Genomic DNA, 20779 nt, shown 5'->3' with positions numbered 1-20779 from the left:
CATGTGCTGCAGTCCGTTGAGTCACAAAGAGTTGGATACAACTTAGCGATTGAACAACAACCAATCCTTTGATCCCCATGCTCACATCTGGGGATTTCCCTTGGGGTCGATTGCTGGCTGTCTGCCCAGTCCTGTGCTCCTTTCTTCTGGGCATGCTTCCAACTTGACACAGTTCCCAGCAGCCAGCTGTGGCTGTGTGACTATGTCCTCACCTGTGGAATGGGCACAGAAGTGATCCACACAACTGTTTAAAGGGCTGGGTCACCTGGGGTTTCTCTCTCTCCTTCTGGCAAAGAGAGCACAGGTCAGTGGCCCAAGGGTTAGTGGGCCATCCTGTCCTTCCAACAAAGGTCTCCGTGTCACAGCACTTGGCCTGCAGGGACCCCCACAGAAAGACTACAATAATCATTGTCCCTTCGATGTTGTTTATTGGGGTGTTATTTGTCAGAGCAGAAGACTGGAAACAGCCTAAATGTCCACTAGGAGGAAATAGTTTAAAACCGGATGAGATGGTTGGATGGCATCATTGACTCAATGGACATGAGTCAAACTCTGGGAGATAGTGAAAGACATGGAAGGCTTGTGTGCTGCAGTCGGTGGGGTCACAAAGAGTTGGATACAACTTAGCGATTGAACAACAACCAATCCTTTGATACAACATGCCCAGTAGAATTCCATGCAGCTTTTTTTTTTTTTAATGCTGTTAAAAAAATGTAATAGACTATATTTTAGAGCAGTTCTAGGTTTACAGCAAAACTGAGCCAAAGGGACAGATATTTCCCGTAGTCCACAGTCTCTTCCACCATCAATACCCACACAGAGCAGTATGTTTATTACAGTTGATGAACTTGCACTGATACATCATCATCAACCAGAGTCTACAGTTGACATTAGGGTTCACTCTTGGACGTTCCATGGTTTGGACGTGTTTCTAGTGACACCTATCCACCATTACAGTGTCACACAGAGCAGTTTCACTGCCCCAAAGAAAAGTTTTAGTGTTAAAAAAAAAAAGCAAGAATCAAAACAATATATTTATCTGCTAACGTTTTTTTCAAGTGGGAAGAGGGTATTTGGATTTGCTTATACATGCAAAGCACTACATTGGAAAAGAAATTCCAGGATCAGAATCCTAGGATCAGTAGAGACCAGTGTCACCCTTGGGTGTGGATGGGTGGAAACTGGGCAGGTAGGGGCTAGGGGAAGAAGGTTTCTGCAGTTGGTCTTTTCATACATTTTAATGTTGTGTGACTGTATTACCTATTCAGAATGTAAATAAATGCAATGTAAATTTTAAACAGTGAATAATTTTTTCCACTTTATTGTAACTCAAAGTTCAAAGTTCATATGCACCCCATCCAGCTTCTACTGTTAACACCCTGAGCTGAAAGCCGCCAGCTGAAGGCAGAGCTGCTCAGGGTTTGAGCTGTCTGTGCGGCCTGCATGCACAGAGAGCAGCTTTGCCGCAGCCTCTCCCAGGCCTCCTGCCCCGGTCCAGCCCGTTTCCGGCCTGCTATGCCCAGGCGAGGCCCATGCCTCCATCTGCTGCCCCAGACAGACAAGCTGCTCACCCCCTTCCTGCCAACTGAACATTCTCTAATTACATGATAAATACTAATTGCCCATGACTAGGATCTTCCACCTTCATAGACATTAACCAAAGTCACGCCTAACGAGCCTCACCGTTAATTATCTGTGCTCACTGCTCCAGGATTTAATTAAGCCTTGGCAGGAAATAGCAGTCCACGTAGACTGAGTGAGGAAGCGGAGCTTGCGGAGATGCTCTCCTTTCATCAGGTGGCCTGGCAAAACTGCTCCAAGCCTTCCTGTCTCCAAGCCCTGGGGTTTTCCCAGTGAACAGGACACACTGGGGGATACGCATGGCCTGCTGTATGCCAGGCAGAATCAGATCCAGTCGCCTACACCATCTCATCTAATCTTTGCACTCACTGCGGGGGCTGGGTCTCCATTTTACAGATGAGAAGACAGAGGCTCAGAGAGTCCTAGTGACTCGCCGAGCAAGTGGCAGAGCCAGGTGTGTCTGAGTTGCAGGCCCATAATTCCCACTACTTGTTTCTGGAGGAATGGTCTTAACAATATTATTTTTTACTCTAACCTTGAACTTGTGCTTTTTATTTCGCCAACACATTTCCAAGTACCGTTTTGTCTTAGTCTTGTATTCGTTTATTAAGAGAACAGAAGGCTGACGTATCTGAAGCGCAGAAAGATCATGATGGGCACAAAGCCACACACCCAGGCCTCATACTCCCAGGGTCACGGCCAGGAAGATGACGGGGTGGGGAGGGGGGGTGTTAAATGACTGGCCCCCACACACGACCGCCAGGTTCTCATCCCGGCACATCTTTCTGAGGTTCTTTGCACTTCTTGAATCTAAGGCTTGATATCTGTGTTAGTTAGAATTAAGTGCCTCTTGAGAAACCTGTATGCAGGTCAGGAAGCAACAGTTAGAACTGGACATGGAACAACAGACTGATTTCAAATAGGAAAAGGAGTACGTCAAGGCTGTATATTGTCACCCTGCTTATTTAACTTATATGCAGAGTACATCATAAGAAACGCTGGGCTGGAGAAAGCACAAGCTGGAATCAAGATTGCCGGGAGGAATAGCAATAACCTCAGATACGCAGATGACCCCACCCTTATGGCAGAAAGTGAAGAAGAACTAAAGAGCCTCTTGATGAAAGTGAAAGGGGAGAGTTAAAAAGTTGGCTTAAAGCTCAACATTCAGAAAACTAATATCATGGCATCTGGTCCCATCACTTCATGGCAAATAGATGGGGAAACAGTGGCAGACTTTATTTTTTGGGGCTCCAAAATCACTGCAGATGGTGACTGCAGCCATGAAATTAAAAGACGTTTACTCCTTGGAAGGAAAGTTATGACCAACCTAGATAGCATATTCAAAAGCAAAGACATTACTCTGTCAACAAAGGTCCATCTAGTCAAGGCTATGGTTTTTCCAGTGGTCCATATATGGATGAGGGTTGGACTATGAAGAAGGCTGAGCGCCGAAGAATTGATGCTTTTGAACTGTGGTATTGGAGAAGACTCTTGAGAGTCCCTTGGACTGCAAGGAGATCCAACCAGTCCATCCTAAAGAAGATCAGTCCTAGGTGTTCATTGGAAGGACTGATTTTAAAGCTGAAACTCCAATACTTTGGCCACCTGATGCCAAGAGCTGACTCATTTGAAAAGACCCCTATGCTGGGAAAGATTGAGGGCAGGAGGAGAAGGGGATGACAGAGGATGAGATGGCTGGATGGCATCACCGACTCAATGGACATGGGTTTGGTTGGACTCCAGGAGTTGGTGATGGACAGGGAGGCCTGGTGTGCTGCGGTTCATGGGGTCGAGAAGAGTCAGACATGACTGAATGACTGAACTGAACTGAACTGAATGTTAGCTTCCCTGGTGGCTCAGTCAGTAAAGAATCTGCTTGTGATGCAGGAGACCTGGGCTTGATCCCTGGATGGGGAAGATCCCCAGAGAAGGAATGGCAACCCATGCCAGCATTCTTGCCTGGAGAATCTGATGGAGAGATGAGCCTGGTGAGCTACAGTCCATGGGGTCGCAAAGAGTGGGACACAAGTTAGCGACAAAACCACCACCAGAACAAGCAATGCTAGCTGCTGTAACAGACAACTTCCAAATCTCAGTGGCCCAATAGGAAAAGAATTCATTTATCATTCACTCAACGCAAGTGGGTGGTCATCAGGTGGCCTTAGCAGGGGCCCAGGGATCCATGCAGAGGTTGTTAACTGCTGTTCGACCCTTGAGAGGTCTATGCATAGAATTCAGGGGACCTGTGGACTTACATGGGGAAAGTTACATCATTATTTATTTTTGAATTAAATTTAGCCTTTTCCTTTAATTATGAAAACAGATAACAAACCACAAATTTATACCTGTGAATTTGTTTCCAATGAAAGTCACAGATATTTTGATATCATATTAATTGCTGCAGATAGCTTGAATTATTGTTTGTACTCATTCACTACTTTGAAACAGTGGTGGGTTGTTTGGGGTCTTTTTGCTATATAGTAAGTCCTTGTTGGTTATCCATTTAAAATACAGCAATGTACACATGTCCATTCCAAACTCCCTAATTATCCTTTCCCCCAATCCTTCCGCCCCAGCAACTGTAAGTTCATTCTCCAAGTCTGTAAGTCTGTTTCTATTTTGTAAGCAAGTTCATTTATATAATTTCTTTTTAGATTTCACATATAAGGGATGTTATATGGTATTTCTCTTTCTCTGACTTATTTCACTCAGCATGACGCTCTCTAAGTCCGTCCATGTTGCTGCAAATGGCATTATTTCGCTCTTATTAATAGCTGAGTAATACTCCATTGTAAATATGTACCACATCTTCTTTATCCATTCCTCTGTTGATGGGCATTTAGGTTGCTTCCATGTCTTGGCTATTGTAAACAACGCTCCAATGAATGTTGGAATGCATGTATCCTTCGGATCATGTTTCTTTCTGGATACATGCCCAGGAGTGGGATTGCAGGGTCATATGGTAGCTCTAGTTTTTTAAAGAATCTCCATACTGCTCTCCACAGTGGCTGTACCAATTTACATTCCCACCAACAGTGTAGGAGGGTTCCCTTCTCTCCATGCCCTCTCCAGCATTTATTGTTTGTGGATATTTTTTTGATGATAGCCATTCTGGCTGGTTTGAGGTGATATCTCATTGTAGTTTTGATTTGGATTTCTGTAATAATTAGCAATGTTGAACATCTTTTCATGTGCCTGTTGGCCATATGTACATCTTTGGAGAAATGTTTATTTGGGTCTTCTGCTCATTTTTTGAGTGGGTTGTCTGTTTTGATGTTGCTAAGTGTCGTGAGCTGTTTGTAAATTTTAGAGACTAATCCACTGTCAGTCACAGCATTTGCAAATGTTTTTCCCAATCTGTGGGCTGTCTTCTCATTTTGTTTATTGTTTTCTTTGATGTGCAAAAGCTTTTGAGTTTAAGTAGGTCCCATTTGTTTATTTTTGTTTTATTTCCATTATTCTGGGAAATTGACCAAAAAAAGATACTGCTGTGATTTATGCCTATGCCTAGGTGCTCTGCCTATGTTTTCATCTAGGAGTTTTATAGTATCTGGTCTCACATTTAGGTCTTTAATCCACATTTTAAAAGAATGTTTGGCTGCACTGCATAGCATGCAGGATGTTAGCTTCCCGACCCGGAATCAAAGCCATGCCCCTTGCTGTGGAATCACAGAGTCTTAACCACTAGACCACTACGGAAGTTCTGAAACAATGGTGGCATTAAAGGTAGACTATGTTGCATGTGATCAAAGCCTTTCTGTCTATAGAGGCTTGGTTGGAAGCAGCTGGCCTATTGCTGGATGACTTTTGTTGTTCAGTCACTCAGTCATGTCCAGCTCTTTGCGACCCCATGAACTGCAGCACATCAGGCTTCCCTGTCCTTCACCATCTCCCAGAGCTTGCTCAAACTCATATCCATTGAGTTGGTGATGCCACCGAACCGTCTTGTCCTCTGTCGTCCCCTTCTCCTCCTGCCTTCAATCTTTCCCAGCATCAGGGTCTTTTCTAATGAGTCAGCTCTTCCTATTAAAATGGCCTGATTTTATACAACACATTCAAATAATAAACATGAAAAACATCCTACCGGATTATATTCAGCCTAACCAGTAATCAAATGAATAGAAAACCAACGAGATATCATGCTCTCCATCAGATTTAAAGAACTGCTCTCTCTTTTTTAGATTTTTTTTTTAATGTGGACCATTTTTAAAGTCTCTATTGAATTTGGCAAGATGTTTAATGTTTTGGTTTTTTGACTGACAGGCATGTGGGACCTTCACTCCCCAACCAGGGGCGGAACCTGCACCCCCTGCATTGGAAGGGGAAGTCCTAACCACTGGACCGCCAGGGAAGTCCCCCTCTTTCCTATTCTAACACTTGCTGCAGGTGAGAGTGCGCTAAGAATCTGATCCACTGCTGGCAGGCGGCAAGCTGGCCACCGTCTCTCTGGAGGGCGCTTGGGCGATTTGCAAAGCGAGTCTGAAAAGTGCCTCTCCCTCTAACCCAGTGACTCCCCTCTGGGGTATGTCCTCAGTCACTCATTCTTAGTTCAAAAAATGTATTTGTGTCCAAGTTGTTTCATCACAGTGTTATTTTGGATAGTGAAAGATTTTTTTCTCTTCAAAGTACCCAGTGTTAATGGAATAGTTAAATGGTAATACAACCATTACTGGAAATATTATGCGGATGTTGTTGCTCAGTCACTAAGTTGCGTCTGAGTCTTCGTGACCCCATGGACTGCAGTACCCCAGGCTTCCCTGTCCTTCACCATTTCCCGGAGCTTGCTCAAACTCATGTCCATTGAGTTGGTGATGCCATCCAACCATCTCATCCTCTGTCATCCCCTTCTCCTTCTGTCTTCCATCTTTTCCAGCATCAGAGTCTTTTCCACAGCGAGTCAGCTCTTCACATCAGGTGGCCAAAGCATTGGAGCTTCAGCTTCAGCATCAGTTCTTCTAGTGAATATTCAGAGTTGATTTCCTTTAGGATTGACTAATCTTCTTGCAGTCTGAGGGACTTTCAAAAGTCTTCTCCAGCACTGCTATTCAAAAGCATTGAATTGGTGTTCAGCCTTCTTTATGGTCCAACTCTCACATCCATACATGACCATTGGAAACACCATAGCTTTGAGTATATGGACCTTTGTCAGTAAAGTAATGTCTCTGCTTTTTAATATGCTGTCTAGGTTTGTCATAGCTGTTCTTCTAAGGAGCAAACATCTTTTAATTTCATGGCTGCAGTCACTGTCTTCAGTGACTTTGGAGCCCAAGAAAATAAAGTTTGCCACTCTTTTCATTTTTTTCCCTATTTGCCATAAAGTGATGGGACCATGATCTTAGCTTTTTGAATGTTGAGTTTAAGCCAGCCTTTTCACCCTCATCAAGAGGCTCTTTAGTTCCTCTTTGCTTCCTGCCATTAGGGTTAACAACTTGAAAAATTGTCTCGGAGGTCTTAATGTTGAGATCTTGGTTTCTATCATTCTCCTTAAAAAGGAACGCTTTTTGCAGAAATGACTGATTCCAGGTCAAGGGCAGGGAATGTTCCGTATTAGACTGGAACATCTTGGCATGCCGGAAAGCAAAGATGTGCTCCAAGATGGAGGGGACAGGTGGAAAGGACATGGGAATTGGCTTGGAGGGGCTCCCACTGGCCAAACCTGGGGCAGTTTAAATATCAACAAGAATGACAACATTGGATTTTAACACTTTTTTAGAAAAAGGAATTCATAAGTATACAGTAACAGTATTTTAAAAAGTGTGGGAAAAAAAAGATCAGCACACAATGGTATGAAAAATGGTGATATATTAATAAAAATATAATATAATAATATATAATATAATAAACTAATATAATAATTCAGGTAAGGATTGCCAGTGCATTCCTTTTTGCTTGGTCTTTTCTTTTTGTCAGTGCATTCTATAACTACTGAAAGTTTGTTGGGGAATAAGATCTTTGCATGGTCTAACGTATCACTCCACCAAATACCTATTAACAACAACAAAAAAAGGCAAAATACGCTTTTATGATGGAGAGACCTGTCAGGAAACATTTTAACTAAGTGATCAAACTTAGCATCACTGACAATTGGTGCCTCCTGAACTGATATATTGACCTGACATCATCTGCTTAAGAATTCCTCCCTGAAATGTTAAACCTGAATCCAATTGGGAAGAAACATACATCTATGTTGTAGGTCCTTCGACAAGAAAACCATGCCACTCTCTTCAAGATATCAGTGCAAGAAGGACCAAAGGATAGGACAGGACAGGGGGCTGTTCCAGATTAAAGGGACTGGGGGACTTGGGTAATTCTGTGCAAGGTTGGATTGGATCTTGGATCCTGAATCAGGAAAAAATTTTAAACAGCTTACAAAGAACATGTTTCAGACTATTATAAACATATGGACTGGATATTAAATAATATCCTTGCGCAGTGCTAAATTTATTGGCTGTGTTAATGGTGGTGGTGGTGTAGTCACTTAGTCATGTCTGACTCTTTGGGACCCCATGGACTGCAGCAGGCCAGGCTCATCTGTCCTTCACTATCTCCCAGAGTTTGCTCAAATTCGTGTCCATTGTGTTGGTGATGCCATCAGATCATCTCATCCTCTGCTGCCCAATTCTCCTTTTGCCTTCAATCTTTCCCAGCATCATGGTCTTTTCCAGGGAGCTGGCTCTTGGCATCAAGTGGGTGAACCTTTAAATTTTCCTTTTACCCGTTTGAACTGGTACCTGTTGCTCGCAACCAAGGAGTCCTAGCCCTGCGCTCTGGAAATGCATAGATGAGGTGTATTTCTTTCCTATCACTGTGTAACAAATTACCACAATTCTAGCACCTTCAGACAATATGCATTTATTATCCCCAAATGTCTGTGGTTCAGGAGTCTGGGTACAATTAGCTGGGCTCTGTTCTGGATCTTACAAGGCTATAATTAGGATGTTGGCCAGGCTAATTGGGAGGCTTGACTGGGGAAGAATCTGCTTCCAAGTCTGTGCAAGCTGTGAGCGGGATTCATTTCCTTGCAGTTGTATTATCTAGGACCTGGCTTTTTGCTGGCTGTTAGCTGGGAGGCTGCCATCAGGTCCCAAAGGTTATGCACTGTCTGTTAACACATGGGCTTCTCAATACAGACACTCGCCTCATCAAGACAACAAGGAGAACCCAGTCTGCTAAAATGGAATCTTACATAATGTAGTGTAATCATGAGGCTGACACATCCAACCGTCTTTGCCTTATCATGTAACCAAATCAAGGGATGGACATACTATTACACTTGCCATATTCTATTTGTTAGAAGCTAGTCATGGATCCCATCTGCACTCACGAGAAGAGAATTACACAAAGGCAGGGGCACCAGGAGACAGGAAATCATTGGTCAACTTACGGTCTGTCTGCCACAAAAGGAATGAGAAGAATCCATTCTAAAACTGCCACACTGGGACTTTCCTGGAGGTCGGGTGGTTGAGACTCTGTGCTTCCCTCACAGGGGGTTTGGGTTTGATCCCTCGTGGAGAAACGTAAGATTCTGCATGCCACATGCTGTGGCCAAAATAAAATAAAATAAATAGATACAAGTGCCACACCTCCCCTTGCCCACCACTAAATCCTCATTCACTGAGGCTTTACAAGTGAGCAGTCGGAATCATTCCCTCCTTATTTAAGAGGAGTTATCCTTGGGAAGTGGCTGGATGGCAAAGGGCTAAAAATGCATTAGAGCTTTTTGCTCTGTGTAGGGTATTGCTTTGGGCTTCCCTGGTGGCTCAGATGGTAAAGAATCTGCCCGCAATGCAGGAGACCTGGGTTCAGTCCCTGGGTCTGGAAGATCCCCTGGAGAAGGAAATGGCCACTCCAGTATTCTTGCCTGGGAAATCTCACAGACAGAATTGTTTGGTGAGCTATAGTCCATAGGGTTGCAAAGAGTTGGACATGACTGAGCAACACACACACACACACGGTATTGCTTATAATTTTTATAATGAGCATGTAGTATATATTAGAAATACGATTAAAATTGAAAATTGTATATAGGGTGTAAATTCCACTATAAGCTCTTTTTTTCCACTTCTGGACCACTCCATGTACATACACATACACAATGGAAAAAAAAAAGACTGGAAGGAAACGCCCAAATGTGAAGACTTACTTGTTTAGAGTGGTGGGTCTATGGACAAATGATACCCTCTTCTTTACACTTTTCTGTATTTTTTACAACAGCAATATTACTCTAATAATCAGATTAAAAAAAAACAATAAGTGATTGGAAATGTTTTTTAGGTCCAATATTCTGACTAAAAATAAAGCAAACCCTCTTGTTTACCTTCTACAGAAGGGTAATTTCCTGCTGGGGCGGCTGGTGGAGCGTCTGCTTCTAGATCTCAACGGAAGAAATCAGATGGCAGCGGGGAACACACACCTGCTTCCTCTCAAGCTGATAAAGAACAATTAACTCTCATCAGAATATCTGGCTTTGGCCCAGGACTAAGCGTTATTTGAAAAAAAATATGGCAGGTTTTCTCCAGCGACTAAAAGCTACTGGAAGGTTCTAGCCACGATGAGAAATAGGAGCCTGGGTGCCAGACAGATCTGGTGAGTTGACATGTTCAGTAATCAAATAGCCCAAGTCCATCATGATATGAAAACAAACACAAGTTTGATCTCATTTTTGTACCTAATCGGAGGACCTTGATGGGTCTCCTAATCTGTTTGCTTGTTTGTAAATTTAAAATTATGAAGAGCTTCCAATGGACCAAAGACCACACCTGAAGTCAAAACATATAAACAAAACACAGACTCCCAAATTTAGGTTTACCAAGCTTACTGTAGCCAAGGAGGAGGTGTCCTCAGGAGTGTCCCAGCAGGGGAGATGAAAGGGGCTTCTTCTAGGGTTTGCGTTCAATGATTCAGAGGTATGTTAATCAGGGGCCTCCTCTGGGTTTGTGTGTGTGTGTGTATGTGTGTGCATGCTTAGTCGTGCCCTTCTGTTTGCAATCCCATGGGCTGTGGCCTGCCAGGCCCCTCTATCCATGAAGTTTTCCAGGCCAGAACACTGGAGTGGGCCACCCTTTGTTGAATGCTGACGAGAAGCAGGGGCAACTGGGTGACTGAGTACTTAAGTGATTGTCATCTAAAAGGAGATTCAGTGGGGCTTGAGTTGTTATTGGTTGAAACAGCAGCAATTTCTCAGAAAGGAGGAATGCATGTCAGAGAGTGTATTGGGGTGTTTAGGAATTTGGGGGCTGACCAGAGTGACTTTGCCAATGTCCCATTCTCAGCATGGTTCATGTTTGGCTGGGAACATGGCTGACTGGATGTCAGTAGGGCTGTTTTCCATTTTCTCAGTCCCATCCATCTTTAAACTAAACAGCATCTGATTAAAAAAAAAAAAACAAACGAACATTTGTATACACTTTCAACTTAGAAAATGCTCTTTTACCTGGGGGAAATTCTTTGTGTTTCTCTTCAGCTTCTCCATTCTTAAAGATGAGGACACTGAGGATCATAAACGTTTAGTGCCTCGCCCAGTTCAGCTGATTTAAGCAAACCAGAAAGTAGAAGCGTCCAGCCTTAGGCTTATACTTTTCTGCCACCCATCACTGTTCCTCATTAGTCCTGGTTGTCTGTTCATTCCAGAAGGATGGAGTGATGGAAAGTGAAGAGACAGTTCAAGTCAACATCAGTATTATGCTTAGGGAACTACTGGGCTATTGGAGTTCACAACCAGGGAAGGACACTGTCTTAGTGGTCTATTGCTGCTGTAACAAATTACTAGAAACTTAGTGGCTAAAAGCAACACAAATTTACTCTCTTATAGTCTTGGAGGTCAGAAGTGTGAAGTGGGTCTCACTGGGTCAAAATCAAGGTCTTGGCAGGGCTTTCTTCCTTAGTAGAGACTCAAGGGAAGAATCTGTTTCCTCGCCTTTTCTAGCTTCTAGAGACTGCCTGCATTCTTTGATTCATGGCCCCTTCCTCCATCTTCAAAGCCAGCAATTCAGTCCTTCTGCCTTCTGCTTCTGACATGACATCTCTGACTCTGCTGCTTTCTTCTTCCATCTTTTAAGGGCCCTTACGTTTACACCCAGGCACAGCTGGTTAAGATAATCTTCTTTTGCTATGATCCTTAATCACATCTGCAATGTCCCTTTTGCCATAACATATTTCTACGTTTCGGGAATTAAGACATGGACGTGCTTTACAGGGGGCCGTTATTCTGCCTGCTAGAGACACCCAGCCTGGTGTATTTTTTTTCTGGGGAGGGGAAGGGAGGAACTCTGACTTAATAGAGAAAAGGGCATGTAAACTGACAGCAGGAAAGGCCAGGAACCAAGAAGGGAAGTGTCCTAAGCGTAGAGGAGGTCTGGAGGTGAAGAAAAAGCAGGATACGTTGGTAGCTCCATTAGTCATCTACTGCTGAGTCATGATGAGGTTAACAACCAACCTCCAGAATCTCAGGCGCTCACAAAAGCCAAGTTGTACTTTTTGTTCAAGCTCTGTGTCCATTGTGGACACGTGCCATGTTTTGGCTCTGCTCCATGTCCTCTTCATTCTAGGATCTAGACCAAAGAACTAGCCCCTGTCTAGAATATGTTGGGCTCATCGTGGAGGAACAAGTTGGGGGGTAAAACTACAAGATGATACTTAAAGCTTGGGAATGGCTCATGTCCCTTCCACTCACATTTCACCAACCAAATCAAGTCAGGTTATGTGGCCAAGGCTGACATTAGCGGGACAGGAAATTAAATCTTCCCATAGGAAGAGGCAGTGAATAATCAGAACAGCAATTGACTAGAACAGTACAAGACTGGAGGGTCATAGACGATGTGGGGGGTGACTTGAAGTTCATGAGGTAGTGAAGGCAGATCATGCATGACTTCAAAATACAGTTTCCTTAGTTAGAATGTAGGCTTCACGAGGGCAGGACCTAGGTTGCTTTATCTTTCTAGTCCAGAATTCCTCAACCTTTTTTTTCATTATTACTCTGCACCCCAATAAAATCTTAATGTCACAGATATACTGTTACATACTGCATGTATGTTCTTCAGTAGCTAAGTTGTGCCTGACTCTTTGTGACCCTGTGGACTGCAGCATGCCAAGTTTCCCTGTCCTTCACTATCTCCTGGAGTTTGCTCGAACTCATGTGCATTGAGTCAGTGATGCCATCCAACCATCTCATCCTCTGTTGCCCCCTGGAGAAGGGAATGGCAAACCACTCCAGTATTCTTGCCTGAGAACCCTATGAACAGTAGAAAAGGCAAAAACATGACACTAGAAGATGAGCCCTCCAGGCCAGTAGGTGTCCAATATTCCCAATGCTACTGGGGAAGAGCAGAGAAATAGCTCCAGAAAGAATGAAGAGCCTGGGTCAAAGTGGAAATGACACTCCGCTGTGGATGTGCCTTGGGGTGAAAGTAAAGTCCAGTGCTGTAAAGAACAGTATTGCCTGGGAACCTGGAATATTAGGTCCATGAATCAAGATAAATTGGATGTGGTCAAGCAGGAGATGGCAAGAGTGAACATCAACATTTTAGGAATCAGTGAACTAAGATTAAAAAAAAACTGCATGTATATCTGAGCTTTATATATAAAAACAATATTTTTCCCCACCTAAGAATCAATTTTCACCCCCTTGGAGGTGATATCAATCCATGTTGAGTACGCATATTCTAGCCCCAATTACATTTAATGTTTTAATTAACTAATTATTATTATTATTTTGGCTGCGTGGTGTCTTCATTGCTTTAGTTGCAGCAAGCGGGGCCTCCTCTCTAGTAGGGGTGGACGGGCTTCTCTTGGGCAGCACAGGCTCCAGGTGCTTGGGCTTCAGCAGTTATGGTGCATGAGCTTAGTTGCTCAAAGCAAGTGAGATCTTCCCGAACCAAGGATCAAACCTGTGTCCCCTGCATTGGCAGGTGGATTCTCACCCACTGTACCACCAGGGAAGTCCAGGTTTTAATTAAATCTTGATTTCAGTTGACTTAAGCTACATTTGTGAATTAAAGCAAATTGCTAGTAGTTGATAGGTCTATATACATCAATCTTATTACTTTGTGTGAACTCAGTTTAACCAGCGCGACCAAGAAAGAAGTTCATCAGCTAAAGAGGAGAGGTCTGATGGAGTAGAGAGGAAACTTGACATTAGTAAAAAAGAAGAAAAGTTATGACCAACCTAGATAGCATATTGAAAAGCAGAGACATTACTTTGCCAACAAAGGTCCGTCTAGTCAAGGCTATGGTTTTTCCAGTGGTCATGTATGGATGTGAGAGTTGGATTGTGAAGAAAGCTAAGCGCCGAAGAATTGATGTTTTGAACTGTGGTGCTAGAGAAGACTCTTGAGAGTCCCTTGGACTGCAAGGAGATCCAACCAGTCCATCCTAAAGGAGATCAGTCCTGGGTGTTCATAGGAAGGAATGATGCTAAAGCTGAAACTCCAATACTTTGGCCACTTCATGCGAAGAGTTGACTCATTGGAAAAGACTGATGCTGGGAGGGATTGGGGGCAGGAGGAGAAGGGGACGACAAAGGATGAGATGGCTGGATGGCATCACTGACTCGATGGACGTGAGTTTGAGTGAACTCCGGGAGTTGGTGACGGACAGGGAGGCCTGGCGTGCTGCAGTTCATGGGGTCTCAAAGAGTCGGACACGACTAACTGAACTGAACTAAAAGGTATCTACATGTTGCTTGGCAGAACTTTCAAAAACTGAATCTAAATATCTTCTTGCTATCAGAAGTCTTCTCCACTACAAGCAGCCCTGCCTGTTTTTGGGGGGAGAGTCATTAAGCATGAATGAATTTTCCCTGACGATTAAAGGTCTTGACTGTGAACATCTAGGATTAGCAGTACCCGCCGGTCACCTTTTGCTTTTGTATTTTAAACTCGTATGGTTTTTCTTTCTTTGTGAAAACGCTGACAAGCTGCCCAGTCTAAATCCTCACTTCTAGCAACATACCTGGCTGGTTAGTTTCTGTTCTTTGCCCCAGTTTTGGAAACTAGAGATGCGGCGTGAACGGGGCAGATGCTAGTGAAGGCCCATGGAGCTCTAAAGGAGTTATATATTAGTTTAGTATTTTGCCTAAATGTCAGTGAAGTTCAGTGAGCAACTGAAGGCCGACTCTATGTCAGGCACTGCTCTAGGCATTAAGGATATAATAGTGGATACAAAAGATAATATCTTTGGGACTTCCCTGGTAGTCCAGTGGTTAGGGCTCTGTGCTTTCACCACCAAGCGCACAGGTTCAGTCTGTGGTTGGAGAGCTAAGATCCCACAAGATGTGTGGTCCAGTCAAAAGAATAATGGCTTTGTCCTCACAGGATCAGAAATGTCATTTTATGAGTTCTGATAGCATCAGAGAGGTAATACCGGACAGTGAACTGTGCTAAGGCTGGTTGATCAACGGATGGGAGACATTTGCCTTCAGACATGAAGGGCTCTGCTCTTGGATTTCACTTTTCTCTTTGTCCTTGAACTGAGACGAGGCATCAATTATGAATGTGGAGACCAAGGAGTTATGTTGGAAGGTACCAATTCTTTGACTTGGTATTCTCTGTAACTGCTCAGGAAAATCACCCCTGCCTGTTCAGGCTGTCCTCGCTTCAGCAAATTTAGCATTTGCATGTGGAACAACTGTGATCTGCAGATTTCTTTGTTTAACGTATTTATTTACTTATTGGGCTGCACTGGGTCTTAGTCGCGGCACGTGGGAGCAATAGCTGTGGCATGCAAACTCTTAGTTTGGCATGTAGGATCTAGCTCCCTGACCAGGGATGGAACCCAACGCCCTGCACTGGGAGCATGGGGTCCTAGCCTCTGGGCCACTAAGGAAGTCCCGGTAAGTCTGTAGATTTCTAAAACATAAGATTTGTAAAGCTTTTCCTTGTTTAAATAAGGCGGTACTTCAGGGGCAGAGGGGCTACTGAGGAGAAACTAAGTGGGATTTCAACGTCCTTACGTGGGTCTACAGGTCTCTATCCCACACTGACCCCCACCCCCACATCCCCTCACTGTGTCCAGCCACTCCAGCCTCCTGCCCCTTCTGTTCCTTGCTTGCACCAAGCACATTCCTCTTAGAGGGGGTTGCACTTAAAGTGCTCCACTTTGCATGGCCTGTAACCTTCTTCAAGCCCTGCACCAGCGTTACTCCTGTAGGGAGGACTTCCCTCCACCTTTCCCATCTCCCTCTATGCCTTTGTCTCATTTTATTTTTAATCACAGCATTTAACTCTGAGTGACAAGTTATGCATACGTTTGTGGTCTTCCCACCCTCACTCAAAGGTAAGCTCCACGAAGGCAGGACTTTTGTTCACCGCTCTATTCCCAGTTCCTAGAAGGGGCCAGCACAAGGAGCACGTAATCTGACCTATCTCGTGATGGCTTAAAAGTATTTCACCACCACTTTTTTCCTTTGAGACATCTTCTACAAATGAGGTTTCTGTATGTAATACCTTTGACAAACAAGTGTTCGTACAAAAAAGAACATTTCATTTGAGGTGTTTGTGTTGGAGTCTGTGTCTGAAGACAGACCCCACGTTAGAACTGTGGAAGTTCAGAACCATTCAATGCACAGTCTCCTCACTCAGGAAAGAGTTCCTAGGAATACGAGCCTTATTGTGTTCAGAATAACCGCTAAGACAATACTGTCATTTCTTTATTCTGACCAATCACAAATTGAAGTGCTTCAGGCCATCAGGTCCTTTGGCTTCACCCATTCTGTCCTACTTCCATCCAGACCCAGATGCCCATATGGGACTTTTCCAATACAGCTGTCCTCCTGCAGTAGAGAGCTGGAGCCCAGCGAGGCATACTCACGTGGGTTGGATTTTCCCCTCCAGGGTGAGTTGTATGTTGTTGCTGTTCAGTTGCTAAGTCGTTCTGACTCTTTCCGACTCTTTGTGACCCCATGGACTGTAGCATACCAGACATCCGTGTCCTTCATTGTCTCCCAGAGTTTGCTCAAACGCATTCCATTAAGTCGGTGATGACACCCAACCATCTCATCCTCTGCTGCCCCCTTCTCCTTTTGCCTTCAGTCTTTCCCAGCATCAGGGTCTTCTCCAGAGAGCCAGCTCTTTGCATCAGGTGGCCAAAGTACTGGAGCTTCTGCTTCAGCATCAGTCCTTCCAATGAATATTCAGGGTTGATTTCCTTTAGGATGGACTGGTTTGGTCCCTTGCAGTCCAAGGGACTCTCAAGAGCCTTCTCCAGCACCACAGTTTGAAAGCATCAGTTCTTCAATGCTCAGCTTTTTTTATGGTCTAACTTTTACATTTGTACTGGAAAAGTCATAGCTTTGACTATACATAAGTCTTTCTAAATGAAGGCTAGACTGTCCAGCCCCAGATTTTATTCCCTTATTGGGGCTATAAAACTAACCAGGGTAGATCTAGTTCCACACTTGAATGAAACCCATACTTTTCCTTTGAAGTTTTTGTTCTGCAGCAAGAGAAATGGTGGGTTTTAGCAAGCATGAAGTCTAGAGCAAGGGAAATTTCCTTATAATAAGAAAATAATCCTATTTTCCAACTGACAGCCATAACACAAAGCAGTACATTGAGAAGGCAAAAAAATTCAGCTCTCACACAACGCTTTTAAGTAGGTCAAGGAGGTTTTGTGTTATCTGAGGATAAGTGAGTGGAAGACTTTTAAAAATCCTCTAGTGTGTTAGTGGTCAAGAATACTGAAACTGAAACTCAATTAAAGATTTAAGCAACTGCAGAAAAATAATCTCGGAAACACTTTGTCAAACTATTTCCAAAGCCAAGAATGTGTAAAAACTCAACAAAAGATTTAGAGCTGCCCCAACAAAAGCCAGGAGGACACGCGGAGACGGGAAGTCTGGCCACGCACGATGATGAAGCATGCGGCGTTTTCCACTTCAAGCATGTAACCTGGTTTTAATCTTTTTCCAGAAATGTTTCCAAATTAGAAGAGGGAAAAAAAAAAAACTTTAAAAGATATTAATAAGTCTAAACTGTACTCTGACATCAGACTTGACTTTCCAGCTCAGACTGATAGGCTATGACATCTGAATAAGAACCAGGACATATAGATTTAATAACACATCTCTACCCCACCCTCCAAAATCCCATATCCACTTTTAGATGGCATGGAACTCTTTTTTATTCATGGTTGGGAAAAAAGCCTGAATACACCTAACATGACCTTTAAAACTTCATTCTGATAAAAAATAAGAAAATATCCACAGCTAGTATACCAAAACCTTTGAACAATTTATAGGACATTTAAAGTCATAGTATCAATATCATTAAGAATAGAACTGGTCAGGTTTTTGGTTAGGCACTGGCAGGCTACTGCAAAGGCAGTGACATTCCTGATAGGAAGCACTATACCCGTGCCCAGGGTATATACAGCCCAGGATCTCCATATGCTACTTACGTACAAAGAGAGACCACCAGTGCTGAGCGTGGACAAAATGAGAATTCAGACATGTACACAGGAAGAAAAGCCAAAACAGACATTATACTGGACTTCAGGGAAAGAGAATGTCCCTTTTTAAAGAATAATTTGATACCGTCTCTGCACTGGAGTATTTTAAAAATGCAATGGTGTTAAACCAAATCTGATGGATGTCCCAAGCTAAACCAAGATACAGAATGGAGAAAAGGAAAAGGGGTGGAGGAAGACAATGGATGAGGGGCGGGACTAGGGGGAAGGGATAGTTAGGGAGTTGGGGATCGACATGTATATACCACTATATTCAAAATGGATAACCGATAAGGTCCTACTGTGTAGCACAGGGAGCTCTGCTTTGTGCCATGTGGCAGCCTGGATGGGAGGGGAATTTGGGGGAGAATGGACACATGTATATGTATGGATGTCCCTTTGCTATCCCCTGAAACTGTCACCACACTGTTGATTGGCAAAAAAAAAAAAAAAAGTTTAAAAAGAAACTATTTTCTTTTTAAAAAGAAAAATAAAAGGAAGACAGCACGTGGGGTGGGGATAGGGAGGAAAGAGTATATAAACCACTAATGCAATTCCAAGTGACATTGGCTCTAATTTCTGGCTCTACTCATGAACGCCCATCTGGAAAGGTCTTGTTTAATGGGGATGAAAAACTATCATTTTGAAAAAGAAAAATGCACAGTCAATTTTATTCACATATTTATAAGAAGATTTATACCAATCAGGTCTTTAACATGTAAAAAGTAAATCTACATTTGCAAAATTAAATATATGAAAATACAAGGCAGACTGAATTATCAAAAGGAAAACATTTTATTTATATCACTAAATACAATTAGTTTCCCTGATTATAATCCATAATGAGTGTCACCTAAAATACAGGAAGCCTGTACAGAGGCATCCAACCCCAGCATCTCTGTGTATACATATATACACCGTGCTACTGACCTCAGAAAAAGCAGAGCTGAGCTTGCTAAATTATTTTTGTTTCAGAAACTCTTACCATTTGAAGGAAATCAGAGGAAAATTTGGGTAGCAGAGTACTTGTATAATAACTTAAAAAGTTCAATACTTGTAGTGATAAAATAATGTTGCACACCCCTCTCAGGAATTTTAGGCAAGTGACCCTTCCGCAGACCCCAAGTCTGGAGAAAGGTTGATCACTGAATCAAGCAGGCTCAGTTCATTTGCCACGCGGTTGGTCATGGTGCATTTCTGGCGTGTAAGTCAACAGAACAATCATGACCCAGAGGTGAAGCAAAGCCTAAAGAAAGAAAAAACAACCTATTAGCCAATAAATCAACCTCCCCAAAGGCCCTCGTGCAGTGCACTGAGCGCAGGAGCGCGTCTCATGTGTCTCCGTATCCCTGCCCTTACTATGTCTGCAACCCTGCAGGCACTTGGTACATGTTTACTGGAGAAACAAGGAAGAAACAAACATACATTCAAGTGAGCTAATAAGTGCAATGAAGGGTGATAAAGAGCTACGATACCTACAGCATTTTCAGCCGAGAGGAGTAAAGTCGTGAACACGCTCATAACACGCACATGTATACATAACTAACTGATCAGGGGATTAAAATACAGGGTAGATGGCCTGATTAAAAGTGCTAGATATACATGATGTTGGTTGGAAAGGGTCTCTGTTGTAACGGTTATGGCTGCTATTTTGAGAGGGAGTTTAGCCATGATCTGTGAAGAGGAGATGGGAATAATGTGTCAGGTTTCAGAGGCTGACTCAGGGTCCAGCATAGGACGTGCTGATCAATTTTCACTAACTCCCCCAAGGTGGTGATGACGTGAGGAGGTGCCATGACGAAGCACCTCGCACACCAGATGTGCAACATCGCATCTCATGCTCACAGAGGGCGCCTGTGATCCTCATGATCTCCCGACCCAGACGTGGGCACGTTCTGAATCCTTTATGATGTTACTCAGTTTTTTCTCCTTTTGCTCTACTACCCATCCCTCTCTTATTAAAAACTTTTTATTTAAAGGAGTAACTCTTCCCTCTAGTGGACCACAAGGAAATTTCTAGGTGTGCTTTTATTTCTTTTCAAGAAAACTGCCCGTCTTAATTCAGTTCAACTACTTTTAGACAACCCCACTCCGAACAGTTAGTGGGCTCACAGAAGATAAGACATAGCAGCCAAACTATGGTAAGCATTTTATTAGACATAAGAAATCTAAAAGAATATACATTAACTTTGAGATCCCTTTAGGAAATAAAGCAAAACTTATGGAAATAAGCTTTACTTCAAGATAAAAATGAAGTCAATTGTTTTGTATTGTATTTTTATAAAAATGAAGTAAATTGTTTTGCACTGTATTTTTATCATTTGAGAGGCTCAGAAATAAAGGTTAACTATTCAACTACACTAAAGTTTTATTATAGGAAAAGCCTTTGAGCAATTTAATTTTTAGACATAATGAATTATTGACTTTACTTGCATACTTTAAGAAAAAAAGTTATCAGACATGAATTCGATACGCTTTCAAAACTGACTGCTAAACATTTAGTTAAAAAGATGAGCAGCTGAAAAAAACTAGTTAAAAATCAAATGCAGCACTGTTTCCTCAAACAAGTTTACTTACCATATATATAATCACAAAAACTCGTGCGATGGGATATCTTCGCAGAAAAATTCCCAGACGGATGCTGAGCAAGGGGTGGGGGTGGAGAGAGAGGAGAGAGTTACACTCAAAACACACGTTTCTGTGATAATGTCTCATGTTTTTTGTTTTTAAAACTTTACTCATTTAAACTGTGTGGCTA

At 43.0% G+C, this 20779-nt stretch overlaps 1 protein-coding gene across 2 annotated transcripts in view; it reads right to left on the bottom strand.

Annotated features, from left to right (window-relative positions):
* Positions 1 to 18797: 18797 nt before the first annotated feature.
* Positions 18798 to 20779, bottom strand: part of GOLGA5 (golgin A5) — a 28961-nt gene continuing 26979 nt past the window's right edge. For both annotated transcript variants that reach the window (XM_061395140.1, XM_061395141.1), the window contains exons 12-13: positions 20599 to 20662; positions 18798 to 19267 (exon numbers count right to left, since the gene is read on the bottom strand). In XM_061395140.1, the coding sequence (XP_061251124.1) occupies positions 19187 to 19267; positions 20599 to 20662 (145 nt within the window). In that variant the 3' untranslated portion in view covers positions 18798 to 19186. The remainder of the gene's footprint in view (positions 19268 to 20598; positions 20663 to 20779) is intronic.

This window comes from Bos javanicus, chromosome 21 (genome assembly GCF_032452875.1).
Source record: "Bos javanicus breed banteng chromosome 21, ARS-OSU_banteng_1.0, whole genome shotgun sequence".
NCBI classification, from domain to species: Eukaryota; Metazoa; Chordata; class Mammalia; order Artiodactyla; family Bovidae; genus Bos; species Bos javanicus.
Note: the sequence above shows the minus strand (reverse complement) of the source record. Positions and strands in the feature narration are given on the sequence as shown.